At 39.5% G+C, this 25,480-nt stretch overlaps 1 protein-coding gene across 1 annotated transcript in view; it reads right to left on the bottom strand.

The window, feature by feature from the left end:
* LOC145411444 (enhancer of polycomb homolog 1-like) overlaps positions 1-18,397 on the bottom strand; it is a 72,069-nt gene extending 53,672 nt beyond the window's left edge. The window contains exon 1 of the mRNA XM_080281486.1: positions 18,070-18,397. Coding sequence (XP_080137612.1) covers positions 18,070-18,216 — 147 coding nt within the window. The 5' untranslated portion in view covers positions 18,217-18,397. The remainder of the gene's footprint in view (positions 1-18,069) is intronic.
* Positions 18,398-25,480: the final 7,083 nt, after the last annotated feature.

Genomic DNA, 25,480 nt, shown 5'->3' with positions numbered 1-25,480 from the left:
ATATTTGGCCGTGGAATTTTTTTGTGGCCTGTGGACCACTATCACTGGTGTCAGATATATGATTTTCCAACCATCCTGAGACTTTTTAATTTTTTCTTTTTTTATGCAGTTTTTTGGTGTTTAGCATTAATATGAATAATCCTGTATGTGTTCTGATGTCTAAATATGGCAGAGTGACCTAAAAACAGTGCCAAAATTAGGAGGGGTACTGTAGATACAGTAATGTATAGGTAGGGTGTTTTCTTTTTTTTCCCTTTTTTTTTTTTTTTTTTTCATGGTTTTCTTGGTGTTCAGCATTACTTTGAATATTCCTATGTGTATTTTGATGTCTAAATATGGCAGATTGACCTGTAAACAGTACCAAAATTAGGAGAAGTGCACACACAGTATAGTAGTGTTAGCTATAGTTTTTTTTTTCTTTTTTTTTTTTCATGGTTTTCTTCGTGTTTAGCATTACTTTGGATATTCCTGTGTGTGTTTTGATGTTTAAATAAGGCAGACTGACCTGAAAACAGTGCCAAAATTAGGAGGGGTACTATACATACAGTGGTTAGTGTATATGTACGGTGTTTTTTGGTTTTCAATGTATTTCTGCATGGTTTTCTTGGTGTTTAGCATTACTTTGGTTATTCTCGTGTGTGTTTTCATGTTTAAATATGCCTGAATGACAGGAAAACACTGCCAAAGTAAGCAGATGTACTGTACAAATAGGTTAGATATAGGTTGGAGGTTGGGTATCGGTAGGGTCTGGGCATAGTAGAGGGGATATGGTTCATTATCCAGACATTGCCACTACCCAGACATGCCTTTGGCTCTATTACATCAAATAACTGAGGGATTACTGTATATATATATATACACACACACACACACACACACACACACTAAAATCTCAAAAATCATGTTTCTAAATGGCGAATTCATAATACGTGGCAACATTATGCAACAGTTTGTAATATCAATAATTCACGTATTATGTATATGTAATTTGTAATTGCAACCTCAAAAGTAAAGGTTTTCCGATGATTCTGAACATCTGCTATGACATGTTTGCACAAATGGTGCTTCCTTAATAAGCAAAGCTGTATAAAAATGCGATTTGCCTCTCTGTAACAGGTAGATAAGCTAATTTTGAACCATATAAAGATCTGGGACGAGATACCGGATGATGCCAGATCGATTATCATCAGTACCGCTTACTTATTTTGCCTGCGGCTTTTAACTCTGATGGAGTTTTGGTTGAATGTAAAGATTGTTCTTCTTGGTATCCATAGCTGTAGTAAAGTGGTTTCATAGGGATATTACAGTATCTAGATTTACCTCCTTATGTGAACGTGGGCCAAATAAAACTTGCCAAGCAAAGCCGACGACATTCACTCACAGACAAGCTAGTTTTCTTCACCTTAATATCCCATAATTTCCTTCCTGGTGGATCACAAGAGTTGGAAAAGTCACACAGAAGCTCTATCAGTGTTACTGCATCCAAATGCTGCAAAATCAGACCATTAAAAAGGGGCAAAATGCATTAGTAAAAAATCACAGGAGGCGGAGGGTTAGTGCCCCTCCCTGGAAAACAGCTAACTAAAAAGACGAACAAGAAGCCTCAGACAAGGACTGACCAAAAGATGACGACCAAGGACCTGACAAAGGACATGGTACAGATCACGATGTGGAATGTAAGGGGTGCGAATGATGAGGTGAAAGAGAGAGAGATTGTCCAGGTACTTGAGGGTGCAAAAGTGGATGTATGTGGAGTAACTGAAACTAAATGGAGAGGAGAGAGTGTGAGAGAATGGGAGTATGGATGGGGTATATGTGCAGGAGTAGGTGAGAATGAGAGGGCAAAAGAAGGAGTGTGTACTGTTGTGAGTAAAAGATAGAAGAACATAAGAGAGTATGGATCAGTTGGCTCAAGGACTGTGTGAGTAAGATTGAAAGTTGGAATACAAATGTGGGCGACTGTGTTTGTGTATGTGCCAACGCAAGATCGTGCAAGCAGTGAGAGAAGAGTTCTGGACAAATGTGGAAGTGTGCATGGAAAAGTTTGGAAGGAATGAGAGAGTGTTTTTGATTGGTGATATGAATGGTAAACTAGGGAATGTGAAGGTGGATGGAATAGTTCATGAGTGGGGTGTGTGCCTGCTGAGACAGATGAGAATGGCAGTGCGTTAGTAGACATTTCTGCCGGGAGGGGGTTGGTGATAGCCAATACCCTCTTCAGGCACAAAATGATCCACAGGTATACATGGCGAGTGATTACAAGGGTGGGTGGTAAACTGAATGAAAGGAAGGCAATGATTGCTTATGTGTGTGTGGATGAACGGATGCAAAGATGTGTAATGGATGCAAGACCTTATGGAGGTTGGGGGAGTGGACTTTCTGACCACTACTTGGTGGTGGCCAGAATCAAGATCGAAGTAAAATAGAGAAATAGAAGAAGGGAAGGACCAGAGGAAGGAGTGGTTGCAAGGAGAGTGGAAAGGTTACAAGAGGATAAGAAAGAGAAAAGGGCAGACTATAAGACAGAAGTGGAGAAACGATTGGGCAAATATGAATTGGAGCAGATGGGGGACGTGGAAGGTGTGTGCAAGATATTCACAGAAGAAATATGTGCAGTATGTGACGTGGTGTGTGGGGTGAAGAGAAGACGGAAGGGAGTGCAAGGAACAGCATGGTGGAATGAAGAGGTGAGACAGGCTGTGGCACAAAAGAAGAAAGCATTCAATGTATGGATGAGAAATAGGGGCATGGAAGAAGTTGAGAGGCGGAAGAGAGAGTTACATGTAAAAAGGAAGAGAGGTGAAAAGATTAGAACAAGAGAGTAAGAAGAGAGTTGATGAGGAATTAGGAAGGAATTTGAGTGCAAAGTTGAGGGACTATAAAAAAATGTTCTGGAAAGAGGTGAAGAAAGAAAAACAGGGTGGCAGTGAAGTTAGTAGGGGAGTGAAAGATAAAAATGGTAGATTACTAGTGGAGAAGGGAGCAAAAGTGAGCAGATGGAGAGAACACTTTAAGGAATTGTTGAACACAGAGAATGGAAGTAATGCAATTATAAGTGGCTGGGGAATGGCTGGGAGAAGGAGGGAGGTGAGAAGATAGGAAGAAAATAGTAGGATAGAAGTTGTCGAAGCAATGAAGAAAGTCAAATTGGGGAAAGCCCTAGGAATTGATGGAGTGTGTGGTGAAATGCTGAAGCATGAGGGAAAGACAGTAGCAGAATGGACGTGGAAGATGTGCAGATTGGCATGGGAGGAAGGTAGAGCCCCACAGGATTGGAAGTCAGGTATAATTATTCCCTTGTACAAAGGAAAAGGGGAAATAGAAGTGTGTGGTAATCATAGGGGCATTTGTCTTGGTGTAATAGGAAAAGTGTATGGTAGGATACTTATTGACAGAGTTAGGGAAATAACAGAGGAATTAGTTGGAGAAGAACAGGAAGGCTTTAGGAAGGGAAGATGTTGTGTAGATCAGATATTCATTTTTTGATCTTTAGAGAAGGGAAAGAAGTTGTATACGGCCTTCATGGATTTGGAGAAAGTATATGACAGGGTGGATAGACAAGGATTGTGGAAAGTATTAAGAATATATGCAGTGGATGGGAAGTTGGTGAATCCTGTGAAGAGTATGTATGATGATGCTAAGGCTGCAGTGTGTGTGGAGGGTGAACTAAGTGAATTTTTTTTTTTGAAGGTTGGGTTGAAACAGGGATGTGTCATGTCTCCATGGTTGTTCAATCTGTTCATGGATGGGGAAATAAAAGATACAATGTAGGGCAGTGGATGTAGGAGTGGCCCTAGTGAGAGAGGGTAGTGTTTGGAAACTCCCTGTACGGTTGTTTGCAGATGATACTGTGTTGTTAAGTGAAGACGAAGGGAAGCTGCAAGGCTTGGTGGACGAGTTTGGGAGAATGTGTAAGAAACGGAATCTAAAGGTGAATGTAGGGAAGAGTAAAGTGATGGTCTTTAAGAGAGGTGAAGTCAGTGAATGTACAGCGAGGTTGGATGATGAGGAATTGGAAAATGTGAGTACGTTTAAGTACTTGGGGAGTGTGATGAGTAAGGATGGAAGTTTGGAGGGTGAAGTGCTTGAAAGGGTGCAACAAGGAAGAAAGATTGCTGGTTCCTTGAAAGCAGTGATAAGAAACAGGGAAATGAGCATGGAAGTGAAAAAGTTGCTGCATGACAGTATTGTAATACCAACTCTGACGTATGGACGTGATGCTTGGACATTGTTGGAAGGACTCAAGTCAAAAGTGTTAGCAGTGGAAATGAGTTATTTAAGAGGAGCATGTTGAGTCACATGGAGAGACAGGCTGACAAATGATGATACAAAGGAGCATGTTGAGTCACATGGAGAGACAGGCTGACAAATGATGATACAAAGGAGCATTGTGGTGTGGATGCGGATGTGATAGGAGGCATTAGGAGGAAGACACTGAGGTGGTTTGGCCATGTGGAGAGGAGGGAGGATGAGAGACTGACGAGGAGAGTGTATGTGAGTGAGGTGGAGGGGGGGGGGTAGAGTGAGGTGGAGGGGGGGTAGAGGGAAAGGGAGGCCGAGAATGAGATGGAGGGATGGGGTGAGTTGGGAGCAGGGCAGTGAAATGGCGAGGGACAGGGCAATGTAGAGGCGATTTGTTTGTGGCCACCCCGTATGGGATTGAGGTGTCTGGCAACAGATAGATAGATAGATAGTTACTTTCTCTCTTTTCTTTTTTTCTTTTTTGGAATGAAAGTTGTGAATATCATATGGCAGATAATGCTGACAGAACTGGTAAAAAAACAAATCTTGACTTACAATAGCTCAGCAGAGCAAAATACTGTCACTCAGCAAAGACCTCCACATCACACGGAATGAAATTTGCCCCATTACAGCAGCTGCCCACTAATAACGGTGCATGGGGCGGGGGAAATCCAGTAGAGCAGTTATTCTCAAACTATGGGTCGCGATCCAATGGTGGGTCGCAAAAGGAATTTTGATGGGTCACAGGGATATAGAACACGCCTAATGCTTTCAATGTATTTTATTTACGGTATTTAAACGAAATTGTAATTATCCTTGTTACACTATTTGCATATTCATAATAACTACGATAGGCTATATACGGTACTGTACCAGTTTTTTTTTTTTCTCTCTCTCTCTCTCTGTAAGTGTGTGTGTATTTACCTAATTGTACTTACCTAATTGTGATATACAGGAAATGAGCTACGTTTATGGGGTTCAGTCTCTGTTTCTCGATTAGTCAAATTTGGCTTTAAACTCATTAAAGTTTATAGACTGGACGATCTCTTTGTCCAAGCTATTCCACAGGTCTATGCATCTATAAGGAAAACTATATTTCTTGATACGGTATCTTTCGAGCAGCTTGGCTTCTTCAATTTCAATCTGTGTCCTCTTGTTACTCTCTTATCCCATATAAACAGATCTTCTCTGTCAATTTTATCTACTCCCATCATGGTCTTGAACACTGCAATCATGTCGCCCCTCTCTCCTTTCCTCTAATGAAGGCAAATCCAGTTTTTCCAGTCTCTCTCTGTATCGCATCTGTCAGACTGAGGACCATCTTGGTTGCTGTTCTTTATATCTTTCTTTTTGTGGGAGACCACACTACTGCTGCATATTCTAACCTGGGGCGGATCATGGCCACAATCAATTTTTTCATCATCTCCTTATCCATGTAATGAAATGCTACTCTTATGTTAGTCAAGAGTTTATATGTCTCTCTAACTGTCTTGTTGATATGTTTCTCAGGTGACAAACTATCCTGGACCAGCACTCCCAAATCTTTCTCTTCTTTCGCTTTTGTGACTGGTGCATTACCGTACCCATCAAATAATTCAGTGATGGCCTTGGTACTTTTACCCATTTCCAATATTTTACATTTCTTTGCGTTAAATTTCATTTCCCATATACGGCTCCAATCATGTTTCCTAGTCAGATCCTCCTGCAGCATTTTAGTCCTCCTGAACCTCTGCCTTCCTCAAGATCTTTGCATCATCAGCAAACAGAATTGCATAACTGCTCACTCCATCTACCATATCATTTACGTAAATCAGGAATATTACTGGCGCCAACATCGAGCACTGTGGAACTCCACTTATTACTTCCCTCCATCCAGACATCCTATCCTTTACTACTGTCCTCATATGTCTGTCTCTCAAAAAGTCTCTCATCCATACCAGGAGTTTCTCTTCAGTCCTCCTATATGCTCTAGTTTCCACATTAGTCTTTTATGGGGTACCTTCTCAAAGGCCTTCTCCATATCTAAATACACACAATGCACCAAACCGTCTCTCTCCTATAGCACGTCAATCACTCTTGAGTAAAAGCTCAACAAGTTGGAAACATATGACCTTCCACTTCTGAATCCAAACTGACTTTCAACCAAAATATTTTTCTCTTCCAGATATTTTATCCATCTATCTTTCAGGATTCTCTCGCACAATTTTGCGACCACGCTGGTTAGGGACACTGGTCTATAATTCAGGGGTTCTTCCCTCTTTCCTCCCTTATAAATTGGTACCATATTTGCCCTCTTCCATTCTTGAGGCACTTTCCCCTTTTCCACAGAACACACAATTAAGCTGTGAATCTTATCCGCCAGTTGTTCTCTGCATTCCTTCAGTACCTAATTAGAGATTCCATCTGGTCCTGGTGATTTTCTTACATCTTGAGTTTCCAGTAATTTATACACTTCCTGTACTTCCACTTTTATATCTTTTATCACTACATTTCTAGTCACTCCCTCCCCCCTCTACAAACTCCTTTTCATTAGTGAAAACCAATTGGAAACATTTGTTCATTATTTCAGCTGCATTGCCGCATCTTTATAAACCTCTCCTTCTACTTTCAGTTTGGTGATTCCTTCCTTTTGTTTCAATTTGCCACTGACAAAACTATAAACAGTTTGGGTTCATCCTTACATTTGTCTGTTATACCTTTTTCAAAGTTCCTTTCTTCCTCTCGACGTACTCTTGTATATTCATTTCTAGTTCTTTTGTATTCTTCCTTTGTTCTGTTATTACCTCTCTTTCTCCAGTTGCTCCACGCTGTGTCCCTCTCTTTTTTTGCTATCATACACCTATTAAACCACTCCTTTTTCCTGTTTTCTTTCCCCCTTACTCTTGGCACATATTTTTCCACTCCCAAATTATAGAGGTCTAGAAAGATATCCCACTTCCTCTGTATCTCTCTTGTTTCTCTGAATTTTCTCCAATCTGCATTTTCGAAAAATTTTCTTGATCCTGTAAAGTCTGCTATCCCAAAGTTGTAACTTCCCTGCCTATAAAGCTCGTCCCTTGGCACCACGTTTCCTATTATCATCTGGAACTCAATGACCACATGATCACTTTTTCTGATAGGACACAGATATATCAAAGATTCAATTACATCAGGTTCTTTGATTAACAGTAAATCTAATCTTGCTGGTGTGTCCTCACCTCGGAATCATGTCTCTTTTCTGACCCACTGCGTCATCACATTAGTCAGTGTTATATTTAATAACATAGTGCCCCACAAATCTTCGTTGCCTCCTGAGTCCCATTCCTCCGAGTTCACCTCTTTAAAATTAATGTCACCCATTAAAATTATATTGTTGCTTTTCTCAATCACTTTCTGTAGCTAACTAGCCATGTCTGACAACATCTGGAATTCGTCGTCATTCCTTGCTATTGTCTTAGGGGGAACGTACACTGCCGCCATATCTCTCTTGCCACTCTCTCCAGTTTCTAATTTCATATTTATCACTTCAGCCCTGTCCTCTCCCATTTCCACAGTACGGTACCCACACTTACGTTGTTCTTCACTGCTATTATCACTCCTCCTCCCATTTTTTCTTTTCTGTCTCTTCTCCACAGTTTGTATTTACCATACCATCTCCCATATGGACATCAATATCTTCTCTTTACTTCGTCTCTACAAAGGACATAACATCAGGTTCATGTACCCTCAAGAAATCGTTGATTTCTAACCTTGCCGATATTAAACCATCAACATTAGTATACCGTAAACTGGGGTGAATTCGGACGATTTTTTCATTTTTTTGTGCCATGTAATCTAGTTTTTAATTCAGTCCAAGATCTTAAGTACTGTATGTTGAGCTGGTCCACTAGGGTATCAAATCATAGCAGTACAAAATTTAAAATGTTTCATATATAATTATAGCAAATATAGTAATGGGTGTCCGAATTTGTACTCAAACTTTGGTGAATTCGGACACACTGTATAAATTCGTACATAAATAGAAAATGAATGCGTATGACTACCCTGGGTTCCCAGTTTAGTCTCAGACGTATGTGGGGCCATTTCGGACGCTCTGGGACTTTTAAAAAAATGTTCTTCCAGTACAAAAATAATGCCACTCCCTGACAAAATAAGTTAATGACCATAATGAGATATGAACACAAGAGCAATTTTATTTTTTTCCTTGGTTTAAATAAAACATATTAGAACACATGTAGATAAGATAAATCTAGCTACAAACCCTAGTACTGTATATGGAACAACCATTTCTTGACTAATAATTTCGTTTTTGGAAGACTGATGGATTATAAGTTACAGGTGATATTTAACATGATTATTTGGCTTTACCAGTTTTTTGCTTGCCTTTTTCACTACGATAAGGACCTTGATCTCCACCAGTTCTTTTCTTAAATGTTCGAGTCATTGGGTGACCTTGTTTAAACAGGTAATACTATAAAAGCTCAAGAGTATACCTGTCAATGATACATACGAACCCAATTACACACAGTATCCACATCTGGCAAATTATAAGCAATTGTACATTGTAAAAAGTGTTACTTTTTCGTTCATACTCCCCCTGTCCGAATTCACCCCATGTCCGAACTGACTCCAATTTGCATTAAAATTTTAAAAATTTCATTAAATGCCCAGTTAAAAGATTAACTGAGAAGATAACGCCAATTACTTACTTTGCACTTTCACACTACGCATGAAAGTACATCCGGGCACCAAAGATTTTCCTGCATCTATTCATTAACATTTCTGCCAAAGAAAGTTTGCCAATGTTACAAATTTTATTCTTTTTACATATGGTTGCTTTTTAGTATACTGTATATTTGGTATGTGTCACGTGATATATTAAGTATCTTTATACACAAAAGTAGAGTAAAGAATTACAAACAATTGGGAGTAAACAGATTTCTAATATGTTTATTCATTAATTATCAATTAATTTAAACAACTTTCAATTGCAATAATATCCGAATTTGCCCCGAGTCCGAATTCACCCCAGTTTACGGTATGTCACCTTCAAACTATTTTTATTGTTTTTTATACCCTCTTCTCTCCTTCTCTCCATCGATACCACTTCCTCAATTTCTGACCCATAACTCTCCAATAAAACAGTCTTCTCTTCCTCCGTTCTCTGTTTGTTTTTTGCCTTTACTTCCTTTACGTACTCCTTTATTTTAGCTCTTTCTTCCTCATTTGCATCTCTCCTTACCCAAACATTTTTTAACTCTTCTTTGTCTGATAATTTCCATGTTCTAATGATGATTTTGTGTACCATTACTTGTGTGTGTGTGTGTGTGTGTGTGTGTGTGTGTGTGTGTGTGTGTGTGTGTGTTTTTAAAGTTTATACTGTATTCCACTGTGTGTTTGATTTTTTTACCCTGTGGGTAGCGAAGTCTTGAAATATTCCATATAGGGTCACATACTAAAAAGTTTGAAAACTGCTGCAGTAGGGGAACTAGGAAGCACATAACAACCATATTGGTACCAAATGAGTGCCAAGTGAATGTAGGCCAAACATCCATTAGCCTAAATCCACACTCAAGTAGGCTATCTGAAACTTTTGCTCCACCTCACAGGCGAGACCAAGTACGTACAGTAGACTGTCCATGCATGTGAGTCCCATTTGATATATAGAGATTTCCAGAATGAGCATGACAGAAGTAGAGCCAGAAAAGTTGTACCAGGTATGTGTCAAAAACAATGCTAATTGCACAGCATGCTACAGCATACATTCTGCTAGTGCAGACTCCGCTTGCATGATTTCTCTCTGCCCCTCTCCGGGGGGGTCACTTCAGGGAAAATTATGCTGCTTGTATGATGGTGCTTGGAAATGGGTTCCATAACTGTTTAAACTACCTGCACAGTTAGTTTTTCCCACTTTAAATTAATTTAAATCTCTCCTCTCTCTCTCTTTTATGCCTGCTTTACTCCCATTCAGTAGGCTGTGACCTTGGATAACATATATATCTGAAGTTTAGTCAGGGTCATATATGGTGCCATACTATACCATAGGCTTTTAAATGGGCAAGTTGGGGACTATCATAAAGAGGTTTTCCTATTTTATTTGTTTAAACCTTTTTCATGTCACTGCCTTATGTCTATGTTAGTTCTATATGAGATGCTATACCCATAAGAAGCATATCTGTACTCTAGCTGGAGTAATTGAGAGGCTTTAGCTGGCAAGTTAGGGTCAGGCCAGAGGGCTGCTTATCACAGAGTCAGTTTGTGTGGTAACCGAGGTTAACAATTTCTCAGTGCAAACAAGATCAAATGTATTAATACACACTGTCCACAAGCTTGTCTTCCCCCAAAAAATCCCTTTGTAATGTCAATGTTTTATGTCTGCTTTACCTCTATTCAGTAGGCTATGCACTTAGGAAGAACATCTGTAGTCTAGCTGCGGTCATAGTGAGTTTTTTAGAAGGAAAGTTGGGGTCATGCTGAATGGTTGGTAACACATCGGAATTTATATTGAGTGAAAGATTTCCAACTGCAAGGAAACCTATGTTAACACTTAAGAAGAGCATACAGGGGGTCTACTGTACCAGAAAATATTGTTGACACCTGTTTTTTACATGCCTGGCATGTGATGCATTCAAGCCACATTTCACAGGTCTTGAAGGATAACTGATCCAAATGGTCAAAGACCATCAACTTCTGTCACTGAAGGAGTAACGCATACACATGAAATAGGCTTCATAATCTTTGAGGGAGGTAACTGCAATGACTATCATACTAAAATAAATAAAAGGGGTGCAACCCTTGCCGTAAACATGTCTACAGTCTAATCCAGGGTTGGTGATTTTTAATATTTTTAAAAAGCTAAAAAAAAAAATCAAAAAATTATTTTTTAATGTTTTTTTAATTATTTAATTTTTCTGTTTATTATATAGCTAATATTTCAAATGCAGTACCGGTATACTGAATACCCGGTACTGTTTTCATGTCCTGTCTATCCACGACGGCTCAGGCTGAAAGCCACTGCCCAAAATCCAGATACATATCTGTTCAAGTCCTGTCTGTATACTACTGGTTATGGCTGAGTTGGTTGCCAGTGGTAATCATGACAGCATATTCCAAAGCTGATTATATTGCCACACAGAAAAATCTTAAGCTGATATTATTATGACATAGCCTAAGTGACCAAGCATAGCCTACCTAGTCTTATGGCTTTGGTTTTGGATTAATGGCTCATTATGTCAGAAGTGCAAATAATTTCAATATTTAGTTACACAAATGTAAACATTTGGTGTCATACAATGTGGCAATTTCTAATGGCACCATTCCCCAAACTCTGCTAACTTAATGCTTAAGTATCTGAATAAATAAATCTATCTCTATCTATTGCCAGACGCCTCAATCCCGTTTGGGGTGGCCACAAACAAATCGCCTCCACGTTGTCCTGTCCCCTGCCATTTCACTGCCCTGCTCCCAACTCACACCCCCCTCTCTCATATACCTCTCCACCCCATCCCTCCATCTCATCCTCTGCCTCTCCCTCCCTTTTCCCCCCTCCACCTCACTCACATACAATCTCTCTGTCAGTCTTTCACCCTCCATCCTCTCCACATGGCCAAACCACCTCAGTGTGTTCCTCATAACACTTCCTACCACATCCACATTCACACCACAACGCTCCTTTATATCCTCATTCATCAGCCTGTCTCTCCATGTGACACCCCAGGCTCCTCTTAAATAACTCACTTCCACTGCTCTCACTCTTGACTAATGTCCTTCCAACAACGTCCAAGCTTCACTTCCATACCTTAGAGTTGGTATCACAATACTGTCATGTAGTAACTTTTTCACTTCCATGCTCACTTCCCTGTTTCTTATCACTACTTTCAAAGAACCAGCAACCTTTCTTCCCTGCTGTACCCTTTCAAGCACTTCACCCTCCAAATCTCCATCCTTATTCATCACACTACCCAAGTACTTAAACGTACTCACATTTTCCAATTCCTCACCATCCAACCTCGCTGTACATTCACTGACTTCACCTCTCTCAAAGACCATCACTTTACTCTTCCCTACATTCACCTTTAGATTCTGTTTCTTACACACACTCCCAAACTCATTCACCAAGCCTTGCAGCTCCCCTTCGTCTTCACTCGACAACACAGTATCATCTGCAAACAACAGTACAGGGAGTTTCCAAACACTATCCTCTCTCACCAGGGCCACTCCAACATCCACTACCCTTCCTTGTACCTCTTTTATTACCCCATCCATGAACAGATTGAACAACCATGGAGACATGACACATCCCTGTTTCAAACCAACCTCCAAAGAGAAAAATTCACTTAGTTCACCCTCCACACACACTGCAGCCTTAGCACCATCATACATACTCTTCACAGCATTCAACAACTTTCCATCTACTCCATATATTCTTAATGCTTTCCACAATCCTCGTCTATCCACCCTGTCATATGCTTTCTCCAAATCCATGAAAGCCGCATACAACTTCTTTCCCTTCTCTAGAAACTTTTCCACAAAAGATCTAAGAATGAATATCTGATCTACACAACCTCTTCCCTTCCTAAAGCCTTCCTGTTCTTCTCCAACTAATTCCTCTGTTCTTTCTCTAACTCTGTCAATAAGTATCCTACCATACACTTTTCCTATTATACTAAGAAGACAAATGCCCCTATGATTACCACACACTTCTTTTTCCCCTTTTCCTTTGTACAAGGGAATAATTATACCTGACTTCCAATCCTCCGGGACTCTACCTTCCTCCCAGGCCAATCTGCACATCTTCCACATCCATTCGACTACTATCGCTCCCCCAAGCTTCAGCATTTCACCACACACTCCATCAATTCCCGGGGCTTTCCCCAATTTAAATTTCTTCATTGCTTCCACAACTTCTATCCTACTGATTTCTTCCTGTCTTCTCACATCTCTCCTTCTCCCAGCCATTCCCCAGCCACTTACACTCGCATTACTTCCATCCTGTATGTTCAACAATATCTTAAAGTGTTCTCTCCATCTGCTCACTTTTTCTCCATTCTCCACTAGTAATCTACCATTTTTATCTTTCACTCCCCTGCTAACCTCACTTCCACCCTGTCTTACTCTCTTCACCTCTTTCCAGAACATTTTCTTACAGTCCCTCCACTTTACACTCAAATTCCTTCCAAATTCCTCATCCATTCTCTTCATACTCTCTCTTACTAATCTTTTCACCTCTCTCTTTCTTTCTACATATAACTCTCTCTTCCGCTCCTCAACTTCTTCCACGCCCCTATTTCTCATCCATTCATTGTATGCTTTCTTCTTTTGTGCCACAGCCTGTCTCACCTCTTCAGTCCACCACACTGTTCCTTGCACCCCCCTCATTCTTCTCTTCCTGCCACACACCACATCACATGCTGCACAAAATTATGCACAACTTTTAGAAACTTTCAGATTTTATTTTTGTTAACTGCTAGATAAAAATAATAATAATAATAAAATCATGATTTTTTTTAATGCAAAAAAAATCAATGATTTAATCACATAATTAAATCAATTTTATTTAATCAATGCCAACCCTGGTTACTCTAATCAACACAAACTGCATCCATACACTTACGCTTCATCCATTTTCAGCTTACTCAAATTCCTTTTCCCACTTAGCCTATATACCCTGATTCTCATATCTGCTGACCACCCCTATCCACCTTTTTGACTTCCAAGCTTCCTCCTCTCTCTCTCTCTCTCCAAATAAATCACTTATTTATGCATGATTCACAGATATGCTATTACAGTATTCACAAGGAAAAGGAAAGACAAAAATGTCCCGAGCGCCTTCGTGCAATCACAACTTCAAGGGAGAATAATGTGGGTGAGGTTGAATATATATGCCTGATGTTAAAGCCAGGAGGTTGATGTCACATCACACATACACATACACACACATACTGATATTTATTGCATGTGTGTATGTATGTATGTATACTGGTATAGCCTACCAAGTACTCCAGTACGGTAGCTATTTACGGCACTGTAGAGAGAGAGAGAGAGAGAGACGTACCGTATACAGTATACTGTATACTGTACACATTGTATTAGGTTATATTATTTACATTACCATATATCATTATAACAGTATTCTATTTTATAAACATATACCAGTATATATACTCTATATATATATATATATATATATATATATATATATATATATATATATATATACACACACATATATATATATATATATATATATATATATATATATATATATATATATATATATATATATATATATATATATATATATATATATATATATATATATATATATATATATACTGTACAGCTACACCCACACCCACACAATAATTCTATGTGGAAGAATCCATGAAATGCTAAAATGATTAGGTAAACTCGCCAAATAATGCTACTAAAATGCTTCTAAAATACTGTACTAACACTAATGACTATATCTGGTGCCACAGGCAGAAAATGTCAATATGAAATTAACCTAACTAGCAGTAATAAAATGCTAGAAATCATTAGTTAGGCTATACTTGTCAATAAGTTTTAAACTGCCTATGAAATTGAAGGCTACCAGCATAACTGGTACCATACTACAGTATACACTACTGGTACCTGGTACTATGTACCCAGGCTAAAAAATCAATCAACATGAAAATAACTTAATTTACTAATGATCTGTATAGGGCATAATACAAGAACCTCTGAAAGGCTAGAAATTACTGCTGAAGCTATTCAAACTTGCATACTCCTCACTCCAGACTCAATGTAACTGAATTCACAACATAAAATGTACTGCGATTAAGAAAATGTACATTCCATGCCTGAAATATTCATCAAAATGAATTTTGAGATTTCTTGTTATTGTTCTGATCAATTGAAAACAGGAAATACTGCATTATACAAAGTGCAACAACAAATTGGCTTAATGTAACTACAGTACAGTACTGTACGTGTATTTAATGTTAGCATCCCGTTCCTGGAAATACTTGAAATGAATTTTCAAAGTGTTCTCATTACTGTTTTGAGCAAATTACAGTTTAGTTCAAGAAGTAAAAAGACCTTACCAATTCACTTCCTCTGCTGATTTTTCTATAGGTACGAGGAAAGCCTTTTTGTCATCACTTTATATTTAAGAGGTGTACCGGGAATGTTTAGTAGAGCTCTTACTGTAGTTGTAAAAACTAATCACAAGGATGATGGATATTTACAGCTGGCAGTGACTGTAAAAAGGTGTACGTGAAATTATAATCCCTTTAATTTGGACGAAGCTATACCCGTATATTTGATGATGTATATTTTCTCTGGTACCTGCATATTATGCTGGTATTCTCTTATGAATGTAAAGTTTAGATGGAAATGAATAGAAACATGACTAGATTTGTTTTGAGTGAGGCAGCGCCGGCTGGTGGCAATGCCAGGAAGCAGCAAAGCTCAAGGTTCAGTCTGACTCTGGTATGCAGCAACTAATTTTTATTTTTTCTAGACAGTAGTAAGCACAACTGCAATAATACAGGATAACCAGTCCCCACTGGGGCTACTAGGGTGGCTGGTGGCTAACATGCATTTACCGGTATGTGTTGTGTAGGAGACTGGAGAATGGGTGCCCTATGTTAGCTCAATCCTGTCAGGCTGTGATTTGGTCAACCTTGTGTACACAGCTAGTCTATTATGTACAAAGCTGTGATACTGATGCATTCTATCAAATGCTGTGAACTTACTGTCATTAACGGTATGTAACCTTTGCTTTAATTTGTGGTATGATGTACTTAATTGTGTTAAAACCTGACACTACCTGTAGATAGCTACAGTATACTGTATTTTCATTACAGAAAGGTGCATGATACAATGACAGTGTTATATGCTTGATAATGTACCCATAATGATATTCTATTTTTGTTGTACATATAAAACTAGGTAACTGGAAAGTTGTCACTGATCTCGCTTATTCTGGATAATGTTCCTGCTACCTACCTTGGGTGATCTTCTCTAGGGCTAAAGTTAGGCCAAGAAATAAAGACAAGGAAAGAACACCACTGGGTCTCTTTCTTCCTTCTGGTTACATATAATTTCCCGGTTATTTTTATGGTGGCTGGTAATTACTTCATGGTGAGTTTCTTTACTTATGGTATCCATGCTTTACTTTCCCAATGCATGTTTGTATCTCTGGCATAACAGCAAACACTTGCTAAAACCTACTCTAATCTACAGTACTAAAATTAATTGACTTTAGCTCCTCAGTGGGTGACATTTCTAATTAGGTTAGGTTAGTCTGGGTTAGATCTACATTCTTTGGTAAGGTTAAGTTGTTAGGTTTCATTTGATTAGGGTACTGTATATTATTTCATTAGGTTAGGCTGTTTTGTTGAGGTATATGCTGTATGTATTTTTTTGAGGTTAAGCTAGTACCAGTATTATATTAGGTTTGACTAGTTTGTTAGATTAATTCTGGTTTGGTTCAGTTCAGATAAGGTGCTGTACATTATTTCATTAGGCTACATTAATATCAAGTCAGGGTTGACAGGTTTATGTTACACTAATTCAGGTCATGTAAGCCTCGGTTATGGTCATTTAAGGTTAAGTTAGCCACAATAAATTTCAGTAGATTTGAGGTTTTAGTCTCTGCCATTATGTTTGAGAAACAAACATGCATTATTAAGCAAAACATGGATACTGTATAAACATGAAAACAGTACCAACTGACAATTATTTTCCATTAAAAATTAATAGAAAATTATAAAAACACCCATAACAAACAGGAAGTAAATTGGTATTTTTACTGCTTTAAACTGTTACTTTCCCCAATTTTCTTAAACTTTGGTAGATTTAGTAATACTGTACTTTTCTTCATTTTACTTCACTACAACTGTGTGCTTATTACATACCAGGTATATTTGTTGCGAATTACCCAGTTTTAAAAAAGGCTGTTGGTCTGGTTAGCTTATTTTTAGCTAGGTTAAGTTATATTGTTATAGACAGTTTAGGTCAGGTACAGATAGGGTATGACTGGTATGCTAGTTATAATAAATTTTGCTAGACATGAAAACCAAACAGAAGTGAACTGGACTGAGCACCAATACAAACAGCAAGAAAAGCAGTCTGAAGTAAACAAGCACATACCACCATAAAAATGACTGAAAATATTTAGAAACCTACCTGGGAGACAAAGTAACTCAATAAAGTTTCCTGCTGTGTAACTAAACCGTATGTTTACCAAATATATGGTCAGTACTCAGGGTCTCAAATCTACTTCACACCTGGTGGTAATCATTGATAACCTTTTGTTATTAATGGATATGTTAGCTATATTATCAAAAATTATCATTTAAATATAAACTATAGTACTTATCTGTGTCACAAAATACAAACCTAAATGTGTAAACAAGTGAGTGGAGGTATGCGGTAGGTACTGCGGGCATAATATTTTTAACTGCATAGATGAATCAATGTTTCCAAACTACCCATTATTTGAGTACTACTTATTCTGCTTATGTCACAAAATGTCAAGCTAAATCCATGTCATCGATGAGCAGAGGTAAGAATGTTGGTGGTGGTGAAGTGATGGTCGTGGTGCTGGGTGTGGGTGCACCTGTCAACACACCCACCACACCCACACTCTTTACATCGCTTGCGACTAACTTTCTCTCGTATTTCTTGTTTTATCGACACATATTAATTACCTGTGTGGTTGTCACAGGCGTTCTATGAAGTGACAATGGAAACAGGAAAAATATTGTATGACTTGATATGTTTTGAATTTGGCGGTGTAAATTAAAGATGGCGGACGGCGCAGGCCTCCAGCGCGCGAGCCTCGCCTCACCTACTCACCGTTTCTTCCTCCTTTTCCATGCCCGTAGGCATCTGCGGCACTGTCCTGTTGATTGCATTGAATTCAGCAAAGTCCGATATATCCTCTTGCATATACACAGGTATAGGTTTAGAGGCGTCGAGCTGCCTCGCACGAAACTTGCTCATTTTGGCAGCCCAAATATTACCAGCCCCGACCCTCAACAAAACACTTCATAATTCACTACACGGGGGGCTGAGCGGGCACCAGCCCACCGCTAAATGTGTCGGGCACCACCTATGATGTGCCCATTTTGCTAATTTTTCCTTTCGAACACACACAAAGAAAAATTTGGAGAAAAAACACAGATTCAGGCGCTTGGGAACCGCAGTACAATCATGGCGGTTCTTAACATAACACCACGCTCTGCGCGCCACGGCCACCTCACGCCATCACGCGGCGCTACAGTCTACTAATTCAACGCCAGTCTGTACCGTACCTCTCATATCTTCAAACTAATATTACCTTTATGTTATTATTATGTATCACATTTTTGTCCTGAACTTCATTTTGATAATGTGATGATCGCTCAGGTACTTGCAGCAACCAAAAACACATGTTCCAGTAACTAAAGATTCACCCGGTCTTGTAATAGCAAAATATTTGGTTAATTACTTTTTCAATTAAATGCGTATATGAAAACTTCTATACTCCTGATTATTTGGTAAATGCCAGGAGTTAATAACAATGAAAAGGAATATCCAGCTTAGGAATTCTAGCTTTTGAAATGATTGATTTTCTATTATGGGTCACTATTTTTTGCGTTTTATGAGACTATCAGCACATTGCATATATATAGAAGAGATACGCAGAATAACTATTTTTTTTTTTTTTTCCGGTCGCGTACTGAAGTAAACATTTATTTACGCGACTGTTCTTATAATTGAAGATACCGACGACGTGTGGAAGTTCTCTCCTTGGTGTCCATGGGTCAAGGTATCATCGGTGATAAGTCACAGAGTAAAAACATTTTCTCCCGTCAAAACTTTTTGGTACCGATTTTATATAGTTATGCGAGTGAAAAGATGTTCATTACATTAATTAGAAATTAAGTGATCTTTAACAAAATAACTGAAAGTTAACTAGTAAAAATAGATGTAAGGTTGAAATTTTAACGAGAACGTTTGAGCGCGTAGTGAAGCTGGCAGACTCCCCGTGCCTTGTGCCATATGACGATCATTTAATATCAATACCATGGATTCTTTTATAAACTACGGACATAGCCATGGTGATAACCAGTCAAACGTCACAACAAAATATACCTTATACTAGAATTTTATATATATCAACATCAGTCATTCAAAATTATCATCAGAAATGAGTGAACACAAACGCAATTATCAAATCGAGTTACACCCGGTGTATGAAATCTATTATTTCTAATATTTCCTCGGTGTGTTTCTACTTTCATGAACAGTGAATGACCTAGTGTCTTGAGTACTGTAAAATTTAGTTAGGTACAATGGAATACACTTTACAAAGATTATAAGAGTCCGGGTGAACCAGTTTCTCACATGGGAGGAGATTTACACACTCTTCTCAAGTCTGTTAATTTGCTTGAACACCAAGGAAACCAGTGAGTAACAACACTCGTCATGTGACCTGGTACTAATTACAATGGAACTTGTTCCATCACCTCTTGCTTCTGGCAGCGACGTAGGAGAGACGTAGAACGATTCCACTATTAAATATTTATTAAAAACTGGCATCTTTATAGAATTACAAAGTAGAACATAGAGTATGCATAGCGCATATAGAAGCTTAATGTAAATTCCAGTCTGAGGATCTTACTGCGGAAGTGTTTGCTTAGAGAAATCACTGTAGTATTTGCAACTGGCAACTGTACTTTAGTACAGGGCATTGACTTACGTCCTTCTTGCCTACGATAGATACATTGCAGAGACGAGCAGAATTATGATAAGTGGCTTCGTTTCTTTAGGAACTAGAGAGTAATATCACGCCAGTCTCAGGCTCACCTGAGGCATTACAGATATAATCACTGCAATATGCAGGCTAAAAGACAGAAATTCTCATGACAAATACATTAAGACTATATAAACAGTGAAACTGGTTCTAATCATGGGTAAGTATAGAAGATAAAGAAATGTCAAATGGTTGCACGTATAGTCTTTTAAGAAATATGACACCCCGCTTAAATTCCTCCTCGCTTAATTCCCAGCCAGGTGCGGCCACCCCCTACCAAGGCCCCGCCCGGAACAGCCTCCCACCCATGCCAACCCACCCCGAAGTCTGCGGTACCCTGGGTCTGCCTCGCCTCATCTCCCTCCCACTCCCTGTCCTTGTACCACCCAAAACGGAATTTAGAGTCTGTTCTTTCGCAGGAGTGTTACGTGTGTGTAACTGTTCGTATTATCAAACAACTGCAAAAATTAGCCAAATCAAGTGTACTTTTTTTTTTTTTTAAATCCCACACTAGACATGGGAAACTACTTTCCTCGTTCTGGTATTTCACCTACAACATACTAACAGAGGGTCCTCAACAGCTCTCCACGTCACCCAGCTTAACACTCTTATTGTGGGATATCACACTGGAAGTTAAAATTATGGTATAAGTGAAGGATATATGGAAGTGCATTGAACATGGTTATATCAAATTCAGATTGTGCTTTCTTGACTTTTGGTCGAAGGTATGGGCATCGGTGCGGGAGTGGGTGGCAGTGTGGGTATGGGTGCGAGTGTGGGTGAGGGTGCAAGTGTGGGTGTGTTGCTGTGTGGGTGTGTGATAGTACGAATATGTAGCATGAGGGTGTGCTGGTAGTGAGGGTGTGTTGGCAGTGAGGGTGTGTGTGGCACTTAGGATGTGTTGGCAGTGAGGGTGTGTTGGTTGTGAGGTAGGGTTGCCATACGTCCGGACTTTCCCAGACATGTCTCACATTTCGGTGTCATAATCTTCGTCCGGGAGGAATTTTAAAAATTCTCCAAAGGCTGGAATTTCAGCTTCCATCACTTCTCGAAAAATTTAATATACCATTACATTCTGTAATGAGAGAGAGAGAGAGAGAGAGAGAGAGAGAGAGAGAGAGACCTTAGTTGTTTTCGTCAGATGGTAAGTGTTCTCAACTTGATAGGTTAAGCGCTAGCAGCTAGCTAAAATGTCCTGCCTTTTCCAAAAACTTGTTCAGCCACAAGCTTTTTTTTTTTTTTTTTTCGTATTTAGTGCTGTTTTAGTCGTAAAATAAATGGTAATTGCACACAATTATTAGCTTAGTTTTCATTTTTATTCTGTAGCACTTGTTATTCTTATGATGTTATTTTGTACCTAAGGCGCTTTAGCATTTTTCAGTCAAACTTGACAATTCTGTACGTTGCCTGTTGCCCAGTATATTGTAAAAAAAAAAAAAAAAACTGTGGTACAGTACAGCAGTACTGGTGTGTGTATATATATATATATATATATATATATATATATATATATACATAAATATATATATATATATATATATATATATATATATATATATATATATATATATATATATATATATATATATATCAAGCTTTCATAGCGCCAAAGGCCCAAAGTGGCCGGGGGAGAGGACCATGGGTTTCAGCGGAGGCGTCCTGTATTTTGATCGTTCAGATATGGCAACCCTACAGTAAGGGTATGTGACAGTAAGGAAAAGTGTCAGTTGAGGGTGTGTTGGCAGTGAGGGAAAGTGGCAGAGGGTGTGTTGGTAGTGTGGGAAAGTAGCAGTGAGGGTATGTGGCAGTGAGAGTGTGTTGGCAGTGAGGGTATGTGGCAGTGGGGGTATGTTGGCAGTGAGGGTATGTGGCAGTGAGAGTGTGTTGGCAGTGAGGGTATGTGGCACAGGGTGTGCTGGCAGTGAGGGTATGTGGCAGTGAGAGTGTGTTGGCAGTGAGGGTATGTGGCAGTAAGAGTGTGTTGGCAGTGAGGGTATATGGCAGAGGGTATATGGCAGTGAGAGTGTGTTGGCAGTGAGGGTATGTGGCAGAGGATGTGTTGGCAGTGAGGGTATGTGGCAGAGGGTGTGTTGGCAGTGAGGGTATGTGGCAGTGAGTGTGTTGGCAGTGAGGGTATGTGGCAGTGAGAGTGTGTTGGCAGTGAGGGTATGTGGCAGAGGATGTGTTGGCAGTGAGGGTATGTGGCAGAGGGTGAGCTGGCAGTGAGGGTATGTGGCAGTGAGGGTGTCTTGCAATGAGGGTGTGTTGCAGTAAGGATGTGTAGCAATGAGGGTGTGTGGCAATAAGGGAGTGTCGCATTGAGGGTGTGTGGCACTGAGGGTGAGTGGCTGCGAGAGTGAGTGACAGTGCGAGTGTGTGGCAGCACTCGTGTGTGACAGTGCTGGTGTGTGGAAATGAGGGTGTGTGGCAGGTACTGCGCAGGGTATATATGTGTTTACTTATACTCATGTATGTGGGTGCTGGTGGTGGGGTTAACTGTTGCTGGATCACCTTCAATCCGATCACTGTTACATTCAAACAATTTTATTCAAATTTAATTCAGCTTTGGAGAGACATTTCAAACTCGATGAATTACACACAACCGTCACTAACCCCTTCAGTATGACAGACCTTTCCTAAACTAAGTATAACTGTCTGGTAGTAGTATTAAAAGTACGCTACCCTTATGCAGGGGATGAACTTGATGTGCCAAAAGAACATGAATGATTAATTTTCACCACACAGGATTTTTTTTTTCCACAGTTCAGTGATAAAAAGATTTACTGTGCTCACACAGTGACCCTGTGTTAACTTTAAGGATACACCTTCTCTCCGGTCTGGGTATTGTATAACACCATGAAAAATACCCAAACCGAACCGCAACAACCGTACCCTCACAGTCAACAATCTGGGCACTAATATTCTTCGATACAGTTGAGATCCTTTAGCACTATCATGAATATAAGTTGGCCTATAGTTCTCCGTCAGCACAGTCTTCTACTGTCTTCTCTTTCCTCTTTAAACATTAGAATATTCCTTCTCATACTCTTTTGTTGTGTGCTTGATGCCGCTATCACATAAAAATGCTTCATATATCCTCGCCTATAGCCATAGGCCGGCAAGGAAAGCGTCGCCGAACTTTTGGTTGTGATAATACACAGTGACGTGGAAGGGTAGGTGCTTCCACAGATGATGGTGCCAGTGCACAGCCAGGGAACCAATTATTTATCCCAATTTTATCTGAAGATTCTATAAAACTCACGACACAAGTCTTAACTGGTGTAGCGCGTGTCTCGGCTGTTTGGACTTTTCCTCCTATGTATTCACCACATTAACTTCACGAAGATGCTTCAAGGTCGTCTACTAAGTGGCTTTGGAGATTGCGTAACGCTTCTTCCCTAGCAATTTATTCTGCATATTCTACCTCAACATCCCCTTGTATGATATTGATCCAAACTATGTCGATATTATTACGACATCAATTATATACAAAAGGATGTTGATATGTAATACACAAAATAAATCGCTAAGGATGGGGTGGTGCAAAGCCTCCGATGTCACCATGCCTTCCCTCATTTCCCTGACTACAACACGAGAGTAGGTTCATGGGATGACGTCAGCAGCGTCCCGGTGTAGGTGCTGCAGGTGGAGCCGGTCTGCGTAGAAACTAGAGTAAATCACACCGGACCACTGTGCTGCTTCACCAACCTGCTCCTCCATAGTAACAATAATCCGTCCACTTTAACCTGGCCTAAAACTGCCGTCTATCCACACTGAATGCTGAACCGTTACGATATATTAAACGCTAGCCACGAAGAAATTATACAGAAAGGGTACAGAGCCGTATATTGTCTTATTCTGTTTCAAAGCTACTAGAAATAGCCTGCAAAAAGGGCGAAATCCTCTGCCAAGGTTGAACTATAAACACAGTGCTAAAGGCGGTGTAAGAGATCGATTTTTCTGGCAAGTTTTCCGTAGTAACTATTTTGGAGACATTTTCTTGGCGGTTTCTAAGGAAATACTGTCACACGGGCTTTACACTCGCAGTCGCCCCAAAAAAGTCGGCATCAATCTCGAAAAATTCGTCCCCAAGTTCGAGATCCTTGGGAAAAGTTGCCAGAAAAAATATCTTGTTTGACAGCCCCTTAACTCTGTGACTGGGTGATTACTGCAGGCACTACTAGGATATCCGTGTGCTTTATGAAAGTCGTTCATTTTAATGACATATTTCAAATTTTATTCGTGACATCTCCAAACTGTTTTATTTTCAGACTGGAGAGGTTAAATATACCCTTAACTTACTTCATTAATGCAAGAGGAATCCAAAAACAGAATAAAATCGTCTAGAGGCAACATGAATAAATAATTAAAAACCACCGCGCTAAGTTAATCCAGCCATACAAAGCGAAGGTAGTTCGATAAACAACAGGGTTAATAGGGGCAGTAATTTCGTCGGGTTAGGAGGCTTTATTAACACCCTTATTTCCCATTTAATTTTAACGCAAGGCAAGTTATTATTTTCCTCTGTGTAGGGCAGGGGTGGGGAACGTCCGGCCTCCGGGCCGTATAAGGCCCGGAAGACCATTTAATAGGCCCGCGAGGCAATTCATAAATGCAATTTCATAAACTCATGAACGAATAATATATATATATATATATATATATATATATATATATATATATATATATATATATATATATATATATATATATATATATATATATCATCAGCCGTTTGTGTGTCCACTGCAAGACCGGCCTATCCCGACCGAAGTGGGGACGATACAGCCAATGTATCTCTACCAAGTGGCTTAGGCTGCCTAGTAGAGGTTGTATGTAGGGTGAGAAGTGCTTGTAACTGCAGTGTTGTAGTGGCTTTAGATGTGTGTGTAGCCTGTGAACCAAGCGTAATCGGCTCGCACAAGCCGACTGGGTGCAAGCATACTTTACAGTAAGTGACACTGGTTCAACCACAGCATCCCTTGTGTCCGCCAACGCAGTACGTGGCCTAAAGAACGCTCCCAAAGTTTATTACCCTGGCGGGGCGCGAACCCTCGTTCTTCAGTGTACGAAATGAGGGTACCACAAAGGTTCCATATATATATATATATATATATATATATATATATATATATATATATATATATATATATATATATATATAATGTAATGGGCTACAGTTGATTTTAAGTTGATAATTCTATATGGGCCGCGAATGATGTTCAAAATATCCTAATGGCCCTTAATAGCAGAAAGGTTCCCCACCCCTGGTGTAAGAGAACCAGTGGTGCATTGTCAGCATCCGAGACTGGAAGACCCAGAGTTCGATTCTTTGCCGGTCAGTATAGTTGGGCTCAGTTTGCTTCCGCTTTATCTGTGTTCATTCAGCAGTAAAACTGTGAACCTGAAATACCATATTCTGGGGGAAAATTGGGACTAAAAAAAAATAGCCGTCTGCCTCAATATCCC

Source organism: Coenobita brevimanus, chromosome 89, assembly GCF_032717465.1.
Source record: "Coenobita brevimanus isolate Jiangsu-jjx chromosome 89, ASM3271746v2, whole genome shotgun sequence".
Taxonomy (NCBI): domain Eukaryota; kingdom Metazoa; phylum Arthropoda; class Malacostraca; order Decapoda; family Coenobitidae; genus Coenobita; species Coenobita brevimanus.
This window is presented reverse-complemented; position numbering and strand designations above follow the sequence as displayed.